Here is a 14774-nt window from a genome sequence, read left to right as displayed (position 1 = left end):
TATGTCAAACAATTCAGCTCCTTGATGATAGATATCAAGGATATGTCGGAAGCGGACAAGCTGTACAACTTCATGTCGGGCCCAGGGGTGGGCACAATGTGAGCTGCAAAGCCAGGGAGTTCGGGAACTCAATGCTGTCGTGGCTGCTGCAAACAGATTAGTGGGCTTTTGTAAAGAGAAAGCCCAAGTTCAAGGACAAGGGCCAGAAGAACAAGGGAGAGGAGGCTGATGCAGTGAGCAAAGGCCAGACCAATGATGGCAAGAAGCAGTCCCAAGGCAAGAGAGATCTTGGTTGCTTCATATGTGGCGGACCACATCAGGTGAGAGAATGTTCAAAGAAAGAGCGGTTAGGTGCTCTTGGGATCCAAGGGGATCAGGAGGATGAAGAAGGTGAGCCTTTTGCAAGGGTGAACCCCCTCAAAATGCGGCTGAATGTTCTACGATCGTTGGCGCCAGATGAGAAGGTGCCCCCATGCTATGTTCAAGTGGTGGACGCACCACAAGAGAAGGGGACAAGCTGGGAAGGAAGTCTCACAGCCTCGCGAGATAAGCAAGGGCTGGAGCAAAGGTAGGAGTTGAAGAAGACGGTTGCCCAAGAGGTAGGGCAGAATGTTGAAACTTTTGGACAAGCTAAGGACAAGTTGGAGCTACCCCGAAACGCTTGGAGAAAGGACCGGGTGAGGGCCCCTGAGAGTTCATCCACCGGTTCAACGAGGACGTCGAATTCAAGAGGTGTGGGTGGTTTGTCACAACCTTGACATGGTTGTGGCGCGGTGGCGCGGTGGCACGGGTGAGTGCCATGCACCCTTGCTGACCACCGAGCCATGGCATGAGGAAGGCATGCCATGGGTGCAAGAGGGATGTTGCTAGGTCCATGGAGGGCACATGACCCAGCCACTTGCTGGATGGTTGGGTTGGGGCCCAACCTTGTGTGATGATGGCTCAGTGAAGGAACTTAGAAAAAGGCCAAGGATGCTGCAAAGAATCAATTAGTTTGGCCCATGCAAGGTCCATGGCCTATGCTGCTGGGGCCCAAGAGCTGCTGTGGGGTGCAGGACTTGTTAGTGTGGCTTGTGAGTGGGTTGGGCATGGCCCAGACCCTTGGTTGCATGCTGACTTGACCCTTGTTGCTGGATGCTGCTGAGAGGGGCCACATGATGCCTATGATGTCTTTGAGTATGCTGAGATGTGCTTGTAGGAAGTGGCCACGTGGTGGCATTGTCCTGCTCAAGTGAACCAGCATGCTAGGGTGCAATGAGTGCACCATATGGCTTCTGCATGATGATGGGCGTGCAGAAGGGCCTTGAGTGAGGTACTGAGCCTACCATAGGCGCTACCCAAGTGATCTGCATGAAGGTTAAGTGCTACAACAGAGAATGCCAATGACGCCAGGCTGCTATACATGTGTTGGGCATGCCAGGTGGCTGTGGTGTGCGACAATGAGCCTGTCAAGAGTACTGTCCAAGTTATCTACATGAAGCTTGCATACTGCAGTAGACAAAGGGTTGTTGTGACATGCCTGCAAGAGGTAGACATGTGGCAGTGTGCTAGCTAGGCATTGGTGGAGCTATTGCTCCCTTGTGTGGGTTGTTGTGCAAATGCGGGAGGGTCTGCATTGGTGCTGCCTTGTGGCAGTGCGTCAAACATGACAGATGGATGGTTTTCCCGAGAAGGTGGAGATACGTTCTTGATGGTTTTCAAGTCGAGGTGGGGAATTGTTGGATTTGACTTGTCACCCATCAATTATTCTTAATTTTTTTTTTTTGATAAGTAAGTAGAGAGTTTTATAAAAAGCGTAAAGGCACCCCTAAGCATACAAGAAGTATACAAAAGGACACCAAAATAGGAAAGAGAGGGGAAGGGGAAAAACACCCGAAAAACCCAAACAGAAGGAAACCCAGAAAACCCCTACAAAACCAGCCCACAAAACCCCGAGACTAATACATCACATTAGGCCGATTAGCCTTGCCCTTACTAGAACCAAAACCTCTAGCATCATAATCAAAATAATTCTTAATTGCATATAGGTAGTTGAGAGGCTCATGGGCAATTAAGATGGGTTGGTGGAGCTTGCCCATATAAAGGAATGAGAGCTCATTTGATCATTCCATTCTAAGAGAGTTAGAAAATAGTGAGAGAAAGAATATCCAAAGGTCAAGTGAGCCATTTGAGAGAGTGAGAGAATTCTTTGTAGAAACACTATCAAGTGTTGTTGTGGGTGTACTTAGGTCTTTGGGTGTGAGCCACTATTTGTATCTCCCTTGTTTTCATAGTAAAGATCTAAATCTGTCTTTTCCAGTAAACGTAGGCCAAGTAGGGGCTGAACCACTTAAATCCTTGTGTCTATTTTGGTAGTTTTGTTTCTTGACATTTACTTCTCAATTTATTTTGATGCCTCTGTTACAACAGTGTTTAAAATATTAGTTAAATGATTAAATTAACATTTTTCTATTAGCTTAAGCTTTTGAAATAAGTGGTGATTTAACAAAATAAACTAGATTGGTGAAAATATAAAAATATAATAGTGATGGATAACAATAGCAAACTGTAAAATTAATAATTAGTACAACCACAAAGAGCAAGTTAAGATTGATAGACGGGTGAATAAATGATGTACAACACACAATGTATACTAAATTAAGGAAATAGGTTCCGAACAATAGAATTCATATACAAATAATATTACCACATTGAGGGCATGGAAGGTCTATGCCATCACTTTCCTCATCCACCAGCAAGTGAATCCTCTTCCGACTATGATTTTTTCTAGATCCAATGACCTAATTTATAATACAATCCCAATTTACAAAAAGGGAAAGAATCATAAAGAATTTCAAGTTATATAATGCATACAGGAGCAACATAAAATGAAAATGTCACAATCACATTAAAACTATTTCAACTAAAAAGACACATTAGATAATTGTTTGTTCAACTGCATAAGAGCTCAGGATTCATAAAATTAGTTGATACGGTATCAAGAGTATATTGTAAAATTAATGGCTGGGCAGTGGACTCTACATGTAATGTCATGCAAAGCCCAATAATAGTAGGGTAGAACTCCCTCAGATGGCATATGTTGTGTACTGTGTATCCCAAAAACTAAATAAATATATGAATTTTATGAACATATTGTAGTCAGTTATAATTACCAAGTATGGGTGTAGGCCTTATCGGATATATTTTCTAGCTTATATTCGCTCTAAACAAAGCTAATTTAATAGGAATTAAAAAAAAAATCCAAAAATATTTAGATCATAGTTACCATATTTTAATCACAAAGCATACACTTTCTACTCACAATGCCAAAAAACAAATATATTTTAGACCATCAAACTCACAAAAAAGTGATCCACAAGTACTACATCAAGAGAATCTGGTTAAATAGATGCCATTGGTGCTTTTGAATGTCTGGTAATCATAATGACACAAGAGAATGGATTTCGAATATAATCACTAAAGATCTCGCAAAAACAACGAGATATTGTGGACCTGTCAGGTTCACAAAGTTTATCAATTGCTAATTACTTATTTCTTTTCTTATTGGTACGTTATATGCACACATGCGGTGTGTTTTGAACCCATGACCATACCTTCTACCTTGTGCTTAGGACTATAATCGAGCCAAGTTGAACTGAGTACTGAATGTTTACACTTGCTTCGTTTAATTTTGTTCGAACACGAGCTTATCACCAAAACTAGATAATCTAATTAAACTCGGTTTATTTATTTTTCGAACAAACTAGAACTTACACACGAGCTGCTCAATTAACTTATTCATTCCTTATATAAAAATAAATATAAGCACTATTTCTATTTTTTCTTAAATCTATACTAATCATTAGTTACTTCATTATTGTCAATATTTTATCGAGTTAATTAAATTAATTAATTTTTATTTATAAACATATAAAAGTTAACTTTACCAACCTTGTATTTGTAATAAAGCATATATAATTTTTAATTATGAAATGGACTACTTAAATTATATCTTATAACTTTACCCTAAAACCCTAAACAATCTAATCTCAATCTCAAGCCATGTCATATCATGCCAGACATTGGTCTTCACATACTATGAAGTATTGACATGGAATAGCTAAAAAGTAGTGAGATTACTTACAAGATTTGATTGTATCAATGCATAGGAATCTAAAAGTGAAACTTCTTCATCAGAACGCTTTAATGAAGGATCAGCATCTATAATATCCTAGAAAAAACAAGTAGCAAACAAGTCAAAAGAGAAAAGAAAATCCACAAATGAAAACCATACTAGAGGGGATGATGATATGCTTTAAACTATAAAAATACTCATACATAAACAACTCCCACGCATATTTGCTTCAATTAAGATCTTATCTATACAACCAAAAATTGGTCTGCCTACCTTCGCAATGTAATGCAGAAAATGGTTTCTTCCAATAAACTGTACAACTGCTCTACACTGGGGACAAAGTACACTTGAATGTTTCTCTTGAGATCTCCTTAACCACTCTGAGAAGCATCCATTGCTGTAAATAACCAATGACAACTTGAACAAAAATCTATAGATTGAAATAAAATTCGCATATGAATACCAGCAAGCTTAGCTAGAAACGCCTCTTGGCATTGTACCAGACACCTGGGATCCAATCCCACTATGGGAGGGGGGGTGATTTAAGGGAGGGGGAAGAAATAAAAAGTCCACAATTGAAGAAAAAATAAATACCACACCAGAAGTTATGAAGGCAAGGAGCAACCGTAACAACATCATGCCATATATTTAAGCAAATGCTGCATTTTGCATGCTCAACATCAACAGCAATCTGGTCAAACGAAACAAAAAGATAGCATAACTATGGATGGGAATAATGTTCACAGGAAAATTCAAAGGTGCCAAGTATGGTAAATAGTTTATTCACCTTTAATTGCTTCTTGCAGATTTCTGGGCTAGGCATTACTTCAAATCTGTAGCTCAGATACCCTAGAGACCAGCAAGAAACAAAAAGATAGTACGCTAAAATATCCAGGCAGAACAAGTTAGATAATTTTAACCAAAGCCTAAAAGTTAACAATACAAAAATATGATTTTCAAACACTGTAAGACAATTCCTCCTGCACGCAAATTTTCACAAATCTATCCAGTTTTAAATGCACAGAATAGGTTTGTTGAGAGGTTGGCACTAGTATGTGAGTGAAATACTGAATGATCCATCTGACATCTCCAAAGACCAAACTCCAACACCACTTCAGAGAAGTTTCCAAACCATGCCCTCAGCGATTTTCTGTGACCATACAATGCCTTTTTTAACTTACAAGCACGGCCCTGAGACTCCTCCTGAGCAACAAACCCAAGTGGTTCCTCCATATAAACTTCCTCATGTTAAAAAACATTTTTGACATCAAATTGAAACAAGGGCCAATCGAGATTAGCAACCAAAGAAACAAGAACACGAACAGAAGAAATTATGGCAACCGAAGAAAAAGTTTCATCATAATCAATACCATACGTTTGTGTATGACCCTTAGCAACCAACCAAGCTTTCAACTGTTCAACTGAACAGTCAAGATTAAACTTAACATAGTAAACCCATTTGCAACCGTCTTTTTACAAGGCAGTAACAGAACTAACTCCCACGTCCCATTTTGATGTCAGGCCTCCATTTTCAATTCCATAGCTTGCCTCCAACCAAAGTCAAAATAATGCATCATACACTGTCTTTGGGATAGAAACACTAAAGAGATGTGAAATAAAGCAAGAGAGTGCGAGGACAAAGAACTAGTAGAGACAAACTGATCGATGGGATTTTGGATAGTACAAGAACGTTTACCTTTCCACAGAGCAATAGGCAAGGAGTCAGATGCAAGTGGGGACACTAGATCTGTAGACGATAAGGATGATGGTGGAGGTGCAGAAGCTGATGGTCGAGGGTAGCATGTATAGACTTGGAGAGGAGCGGGTGAGTGTGGAGGCAACATGACTAAAGGAGGAGAGAGAGACTTAGGCAAGGTGGGGACAGGTATCGATATGGGTGTGACATCAGGTTCAAGAGTAGAATCACCCAAAGAAGCAGCACCAAAAAAATAGGGGTAGATTCAACAAACGTGACATCAGTGCCAGTGAAGTAGCGTCGAAAAACGGGACTATAGCAACGATATCCCATTTGGGTTGTGGAATAACCAAGAAAGACATATTTAGTAGCACGAGGGTCAAGCTTATCATAACTAGGACCAAAATTATGAACACAGCAAACACACCCAAAAAACCTTTAGTGACAAGGAAAACAGGGATGAAGAAGAACATCATAGAGAATGAGGAGAGGCACCATCTAAGACCGAGGAGGGCATCCGATTAATGAACTAACTCGAAACCCTACGAAAAACTCTTCACAGAAAAGAGACGCGGTGATACTTACTAAGCTGACAAGCTTCGCAATGCATAGACAACTCATGACGAAGACTCAGGATTTGATGCTTCAACTTAGGAAGTGAAGGATGACCAAGACGACAATGCCACGGGAGAGCTGAAGCAGACGACTGCAAAACAATAGAGGGAGATGAAGGTGCAAGATTCAAATAATATAATCCATCGACTTCATGCCCCATACCAATCATCCTCCTCGTCTTGAGATTCTGAAAATGCACAAAGAAGGGTAAAAACTAACAAAACATCGAAGGGCTTTTGTAATTTTACTAATGGATAACAAATTACAAGGAAAACCAGGAACATGTAGAACAACAACTCAATATCAGGACTCAAATGGGTATTGCCTAAACCAGCCACTTTGGAAAGGGAACCATTAGCAAGGGTGACACTTTGAGGTGTATCAACAAAATGATAATCAAAAAGGGAAATAGATAAACCAGTCATATGTTCATTTGCGCCAGAATCGATAACCCACGAGTCGCTAGTGGGGGACAAAAGATAGTAAGATGCAGTACCTGACTAAACAATAGTAATGGAAGAGGAATAAGCCCGCTTATGGGCTAAGAACTAAGCATACGCATCTTTCGGAATGGAGAGCTTGGGATAGCCTTATCCTGGCTAGGAGACAGGAAGCACTCATTACCAAATAGGCTCCGTCTTCTCTTAAAATCCATCGAAAAGTGGCCGACGACCACTCTGACAACGACGAGAAGAACCACCGCCGATCACAACCACGCAATATCCATTGAGACCCATGCACCGAAATCACCAAACCACCACTACACTTGCCTCCGGCCAACGCAAATGGTATCAAGCACAACATATATCACCGACCGACTACACCAACCAATGACCATGATGCATTCATTTAAGACAAGGAACTTAAAGCCCAACAGCCATCAGTGCAGTTTTGCTGGCTACACCAAAACCACCAACGACGACAGAGCCAACCTTGGCAATGACGGCGACATCACACCATTGATGACTATGATCTCGGCGCCATCGCACTCCTACCACGGACATGAAGCCCAGTAATTTAGTTTCCTTCGATCAGCAGCAAAACGAGAGAGAGAGAGAGAGAGAGAGAGTGAATAAATAAATAAATAAATAATAATAATAATTTAAAATTTTATTTTTAAAATAAAATTTTAATAAAAATAAAAAAAGAAAAAGGAAAGAAAGGAACAGATAGAAGGAAAGCAGGGAGAAACACATAATATCAGGGAAAGGTGTAAACCCTGGCCCTGATACCATGTTGAGAGATTTGCATGGAATATATTAGAGAGAAAGAGGAGGCTAGTGGAACTTACAGAGCCTACTTCACACCTATTATTATATAAGCCTTAAAAAATATGGCAATGACCGAAATACCGTCAAACCCTATTACACTCTTATGACAAGGTTCATATCTTTTCTAAAAACAAAGAATATTATTCATGAAACAATCCCATTTTTCATGATATTGTGGCTATTGCTTTGAAGATTGTTAGTTCACTCTGCCAACTATAATTTGACACTCAAAGAGAACATTATAAAAGTCAAACAGCACAACCTCTTTTGAAAAATTTCAAGTCAAAGTAAAAAGAGCCAATGATAGTAATTGCCTTCAAAAGTTTATGCCACTACCAACAATATTCAAGTAACAAATATTATTGTTAGAAGAGTAATTAGGGTTTGTGGGTATTTTGGTCATTGTCATATTTCTCAAAACCTATATAATAAGATGTCTGAGAGGCTACAAAACAGTAACGAACCTCCACATTTTCTCTGAACCGTTCATGCAAACTACAACATGATATCAGAGCGTGTTTAGGATCCTTGTCTAAACCCTATGGTTTGTAGTCTTGGATTTTCTTCCTATCGGTTAAACTTTCACAACTAGGTGTTGGTGAGTCTTCTTCTAGTGGCAGCACTGCCCGGCACACATGGGTAATGCCTTGATGAAGCTCTAAAAGAGTTGTTCATAGTGTGACCCCAAAAGGTCTCTGGTGGGAAAAAAAATCTCGTTTATCGTGTTTTCGGTGGTGGTTTTGGTGTGCCTTTTTATAATACCCCGTAGTTTAAGATATTGAATAAAATATCGTAAAATAGGATTTAAGGACTAATAAACTAAATATGAATATTTATTCAGAAATATTCATCAATTTAGGTTTAAAGGAATCAAATACTTAGTGACAATATATTTGGAGTTTAAAATGGATTAGAATTCTAGCCAAGTGTAATCGATCGAGCGATTATAGATCAACTTAGAATCGATCGTGCGAGGTTAAAATCGACCAATTGATAGAACTAGAAATCGATCGATCGAACAATTTAGTTATATAAGTGCTAAAACGGATGAAAATCTAAGTATAATAAATCGATCGATTATTTCATAGTGTAAAAATGCAATCGATCGACTTAATATTCAATGAGATCGATCAATTATTCTTCAATGTAAAAATGCGATCGATCGACTTTCTGCAGAAATGCAAAATCTCACCCGAAAAAGCTGTCTTTTGATTTTTATCTGATTCTCATCATTTCTTTTGATGAGTCATGACCCAACTCGACATGTTCTTAACCTTAGATGAGTTTGTGATCAATCTTAGCCATCCAAATCATATTATCTTGCTTAAATAAGATAGGATTGAATTGAAGATAAGGGATATTTTTGAAGTATAATGATTATTTTTGATGAGTCACCAAGCTAGTTCTCCAAGTTGTTATCTAAGCCATTAGATCAGATCAAAATGGATTGATCTTATCTGTCCAAATCAGTATAAATAGAGTAGCACCTCTTCTTTCATGCTTCTTCAAGAAGTCTCGAAACTCTCTCAAATTTCTCTCTCAGTGGCTTCTCTTCTTTTTCTGTTTTTATTGCAACAAGGATCTCTTTGTTGTTTCTCTTAGATTATAGGAAGAAGAAGCCCTGTAATAGAGCTCTTTTAGTCCCTCTTTTCTATGGATTAGTTGGTTTGGACAGCAAAGGCAATTCTCTCCCTGTTTTTGTATCGAAAATCAAAGCATAAAACTCTTTGATTTCCTCTTCTGGCCAGCACGTTTTTCTTGAATTGCATGCACTAAAATCAGAAGCTCTTAGTCCTTGGTTTGGAGGTGCATCAGTAGCTTTCGTCCTCTCCATTTTGGTAGGTGATACTTGATCCTATCTCCTTCACTACTTCATGGTTCAAACAAGGAAAGAAGAACTCTTCTTCTCTCTTCTTTCTCATATATATATACATCTGTCATTAACTCCATTTGATCATGTTTTCGAATTGCATCAAAGGAGAAACAAGGATCCTCTCCATCACTCTCTCTTGGCCGGATTTGGTGTGTGTGTGTTGTGAAAAAAGTTCTCTTCATTTCTCTCTTTCTCTTCCTCTCGGGTGCCTTGCAACATAGAGGAAGGAAGGATCTCTCTCTTGGGTTTTGATTGAGGTAAGAATCCTTAAGATCCTCTCTACTTTATCTCTCGAATGGTAGATAAGAAAAAATAAATAAATAAACAAGTTTTTAAAAGATAAGAGGTAGAACGGATTAAGAAAAGAAAAGAATAACATGTTTTAAGATTATGTATGTTATATTTTACAAAATATCCCAGAAGATATTTTGAGATATTTTACAAAATATCCTAAAAAGATATTTTAGATATTTTGGATAAGATTCTTATTCCTTTAATGATTTAAGTTATGTTTTAAAATAGAGTTTTCAAAGCGGAGTGATTGAAGTATAATTCATGCCGTTGTGATGCCCAAGTAAAAAAAATCATTTTTATGAAAAATGGTATTTTGGTAATTATTATGAAAAGGGTATTTTGGTAATTGTTATGGTTAAGGGTATTTTGGTAATTTAATGATGAATGCAGTTATAATGCCCACATGAAATATGTGGCATTATAATTGAAGAATTTTATATGCCGTTACTATGTCGAAACAATAATAGGATTAAGAAATTATAAATGAGTATAGGATTAAATCTATGTTTAATGAATTGTACTGATTCACTATTTGTTTGGATTATATATGTATATTGCAGTGGTTTTATCTATGAACGCCTTTCTGAAGGCAAAAGAACTACTGTGAGTATTTTTTATTCACTAGGGGTGATACATGTAGTTTAGTCTTTAGCAACATGATGATTGCTGCTTTATTTGATTGTATGCAAGTTGTTTGACATATGGTTAACATGTTCTGATTGGAATTACATGTATGATGGTTGTATGATTACAGGTAAGTAAGTATATGTTTATACTAAGCTTATGTAACAGGTTAGTAAGTTAGTTGTTAATATTGTTGGATAGTGGGCGTTATCAACAGTATTAGGATGGTTGGCGCTATCTATTGTAAGTATTGATGGTGGGCGATGTTCATGGTAGGTGTGCATGGTTGGCGTGTGGGTGCAGTCAACTATAATGGTGGGCGCTATTCATAATAGAGTATATCTGTTAGTATATTAGATAACTGTCTTTGCTTGTGAGATTGTGTACATGATATGTATATTTGGCATCATTTGGTTGCATTGTATATTGTTAAATAAATCAGTATGTTACTATGTGATTGAGGACTGTTGACTCACCTAACCACAGTATGAGATTGTGATGTGAACCACAATCACATGCAAGTTTTGCAGGATTGGAGGCAGGAGCTGCTAGGTTATGGACGAGACCTTTAGCATGTAGATGTTATATACGATTATGTAATGTTTGTGCCGTATGTGGTACGCATGTTATTTGGATGTATTTTATTATATCAGAACAAATGGCTATTATTTTATATATTGAGGTTATTCAATCAGCTCTGATGTGTGTTATTGTTAAAAAAAATAAAAAATGGTTTTCGCTGCCAATTTATACTCTGATGACCTCATTGTTGATGTCATAACGATACGTGGAAATTCAAAATTTTCACTTACGCCTTTTTATAAAAGTGCGGGTCATTACACTTTTTTCCCGTGATTTTCGATATTGGTATTTTCGACATCTCTCTCAGAAGCACTGGTTGAAACCATGCAATTTCACGGTGGTTCTCGGTGGTTGGCTATTGTGCAGTGGTCGGCAGCGTTGTTTGTGGCATTGGTGGTTGTCGGTTAGATCTTTGGCAATCGTAGTTGGTGTCACCGGCGAGTTACGATCGCTTCCGGCGAGGTCTGATCATCGTCAGCGAGCTTCCGATGTGTTGGTAAAGACGAAGACCCCTGTTTGGTTCTCAGTTGGTGGCTGTTCACTATCTTAGATAAGGATAGTCTCAAGTTATTTTTTTATGTTAGTGACTGGTTCACCTTTTCAGCCAATTATGTATCTTCTTTTTGGCCAGTTCAATGCATTTATCGTCCAGTTCAATGTGTTTTCTAACAGGTTGAGCGATTTATAGACCGGTTCAGAGCATATTCTGACCGGTTCAGTGGTTTTCTTTCCAGTTCATAGCATATTCAAACCGGTTCAATGGTGTTCCTTTCAGTTCAGTACATTCTTTGACCGGTTCTTGCTATTTCAAGACTGGTTTGTGAGGGGGAGTGTTAGAAGAGTTATTAAGGTTTGTGAGAGTTATTAGGGTTTGGGTAGTTTGGTCATTGTTAGATTTCTCAAAACCTATATAATAAGGTGTGAGGTAGGTTACAAAACAATAACGAGCCTCCACCTTTTCTCTAAATCTTTCGTGCAAACTACAACAATTACCATCAAGAAAATACAATGCAAGTAAAGAATGGCACTATCTTTTGCAAAAGCTAAGAGGAAAAAGCCCTTTTACTTTGTTAATGATAATCTTAAGAAGTACAATTGAAAGACAATACCAAGTATAGTAAGCATTCAACTATCATCAAAGACTCTTGAGGTAACCTAACAATACTACATGTATTACATTAGCAAGCCATTTGAGTCTAAAAACTTGAGTTTTCCTTCAATGTTTTTAAAATATACATGTAAGGTAGGCTCCCCAATAATTCACATTCAAAAACTTGCTCATTCTTACTGAATATTCAGTCATGATTAAACACCCTTGAGGTAACTTGACATTCCTGTATTAACTGACAATAACAACCATTTCAGTCTAAAAGTACACCAAACTTGATGATTTTAGTAATAGATCTTCAAGGAAACAACTTGATTCCAAGACTTGTAAAGACCATATACACAAAATTGAGTGCAATACTCCACTTGTGTGCACTCAATTGTGTTTTGAAAAGTGTTTTTTGTGTTTTGATTTGAAAAAAAAAAGAGTTTTTGATGTGATAAAAGTTGAGAAGGATTTTCAATGGGGTCTACATATGAAAAGTGTTGTTTGTCGGGTCCACAAAAGAAAATTGTTTGGTAAAGTTTTTAGTATTTGGTGTTTTCAAAGAAACATACATTACCCCCCCCTTGTTCAGGCCAGGGATGGTTTCTTCTCTCTCAGAGGTGGGATATTCTTCAAAGCCGGTCCGTACTTCTAAGTCAAAAGGTAAAGGGAATTGAAGAACTTGGAGAGTTCTATCGATTACGAGGGCTCCAGCCGTGGGGAAGGCAAGAGGTTGTAGGGTTCCTTTGGGGGGGCTTGGGGTTTGCTTTGTGGGTGCTTAGGGCTTTCTTTCATTTTGCTTTCATTCTTTTTTTCTTTTTTTTTCTTTTTTTTTGTGCCCTTGTGTATACTTCTGGTGTACTTAGGCCTCACACTTTTTATTTATAAAAAGTGCTTGCTTATCTATTAAAAAAAAAAAACACTAAACATGCTTATTTTTTTAGGTGAGGAGGCTAACTTCTTACTTTGTAAAAAAAAGTTAATTTTTTTAAAAAAAAATAAATAAAAAATAAAAAATAAATAGAAAAATGGTTGTGCGGCCAACCCCAACAAATGATCTATGTGGTTGGGGTGGCCACAAGGCCAACCCCCTTTCCTTTGTTCGGGTGGCCATGCGGCCACCACTCTATTCTTTTTTATTTTTTTAAATAACAAATCAGCCTCTAAACTCGAAAAATAAACACATGTTTTCTCAAAATATTCCTATAAGAATGTGTGGGAAGTTCTCTAAAAAGTGTGTTTTATTGTCTTTTGAAAATTGGAGTTCAACACAACCAATGCTAAATAATATTTATATATTTTAGGGGAAGTTGGACATGGTGAGAAGTTGAGGGATGGACAGACGATTTCTGGTGGAGGCAAAAGCGTTTGCTTTCTCGGTTATTAAAGGGGTGTCAGTGCTAAGGGTGGAAGAAAAGCGGAAATTTTATTCCGGTGCGGTACTCCTCAGCAACCAGTGCATCGAATGGCTGGTTTCGACTATGAAGGTGTTGATGGGTGGTCATGGTCTGTCTGATTTTGTCAAATCTTTCAGGGAGGGGGCGAAGGTGACGATAGTTCTTATTGGAGGTAACACTAATGGCCGGTTTGGGGAGGTAGCGGTCTATGGGGTGGGCATTCAGAGAGGGTTCCTTCGTATTCCTGAGGGGCGGGGTGGTTGGGCTTGGCTCAAGTTTATTAGTGAGTTGCATAAGGCTATAGAAGTTCTTGGTTCTTCGGTAGGGTGCGGGTTCGGTGTTTCCTCGCCGGTGGAGAAGGCAAGGGGGAAGAAGGTGGGGGATTGTATGGGAAATGCTGCGGGTCCACTGTCTTTCGCGGAGGCGGTTCGCTCGCCGCCAACGATCCATGCTATTGGTGGCCGGATTCTGGTCTCTAAGGAGGAGGTGGCCTGGTGCGAGGAGGAGCAATTCCCGATAAAGGAGCGGTCTTGCGCGATAGTCCGGCGGGCGGTGGACTGTTTCGCCTGGGAGAGAAACCATTTTGATCCGGTGGGTAAAGACCTTTGTGTTGATGGCTCCAATGTTCGAAAAGGCAGAGAGTGCAGAACAAGGGATTGCGACGTCTCATTCTACAGAAAGATCCTGGAGCAGGTTGGTGTATGGCTGGATTGGGTGAGTGGGCCTAACATGGGCTGGAACAGGATTTCTCCTGTTGGGCTGAAACTGGGCCAGTGCAGGTTCTCATCTGCTGTGATTAGAAGGCCACGCTGTAGGGATGGTTCTAGGAAGTTGGGCCTTAAGCCCAACCCCAAGAAGGCTAAGAGGTCTTTCCCAGATAAGGTTTGTGGACTCAATGAAGCGGGGTTGGACTCTGAAATGTCGGGATTGGGTTCTTCGGCGCCAGAAGCGTTGGACGGGTCGTCTTCTACTCTTCCGATGTTCAAGTCAGGCTCGTCGTTGATGGGGGGTTCTTCTCTGGTGGAGAATCCGGTTTTCTTCGCTCATTATGCTTTGGCCTGGCAAGATGGGTCTAGGTCGGAGGTGAAGACGACGACTGGCATGGGTGGAGGTCTGTCGGATACTAGCGAGTTCTCCAGCGCAAGTCCTAGCTTGTGCACGGCGGTGGTTGAAGATCCGTTCGCCTCAGAGTGGGCGGCGAAGCCCAACCTGCGG

The 14774-nt window shown here is 39.3% G+C and overlaps 1 protein-coding gene across 1 annotated transcript in view; it reads right to left on the bottom strand.

The window, feature by feature from the left end:
* LOC133857573 (uncharacterized) overlaps window positions 1-14774 on the bottom strand; it is a 56852-nt gene that overhangs the window by 30375 nt on the left and 11703 nt on the right. The window contains exons 4-8 of the mRNA XM_062292841.1: window positions 4902-4963; window positions 4714-4805; window positions 4388-4511; window positions 4124-4210; window positions 2687-2780 (exon numbers count right to left, since the gene is read on the bottom strand). Of these exons, the coding sequence (XP_062148825.1) occupies window positions 2687-2780; window positions 4124-4210; window positions 4388-4511; window positions 4714-4805; window positions 4902-4963 (459 nt within the window). The remainder of the gene's footprint in view (window positions 1-2686; window positions 2781-4123; window positions 4211-4387; window positions 4512-4713; window positions 4806-4901; window positions 4964-14774) is intronic.

The sequence above is a fragment of the Alnus glutinosa genome, chromosome 14 (assembly GCF_958979055.1).
Source record: "Alnus glutinosa chromosome 14, dhAlnGlut1.1, whole genome shotgun sequence".
NCBI classification, from domain to species: Eukaryota; Viridiplantae; Streptophyta; class Magnoliopsida; order Fagales; family Betulaceae; genus Alnus; species Alnus glutinosa.
Note: the sequence above shows the minus strand (reverse complement) of the source record. Positions and strands in the feature narration are given on the sequence as shown.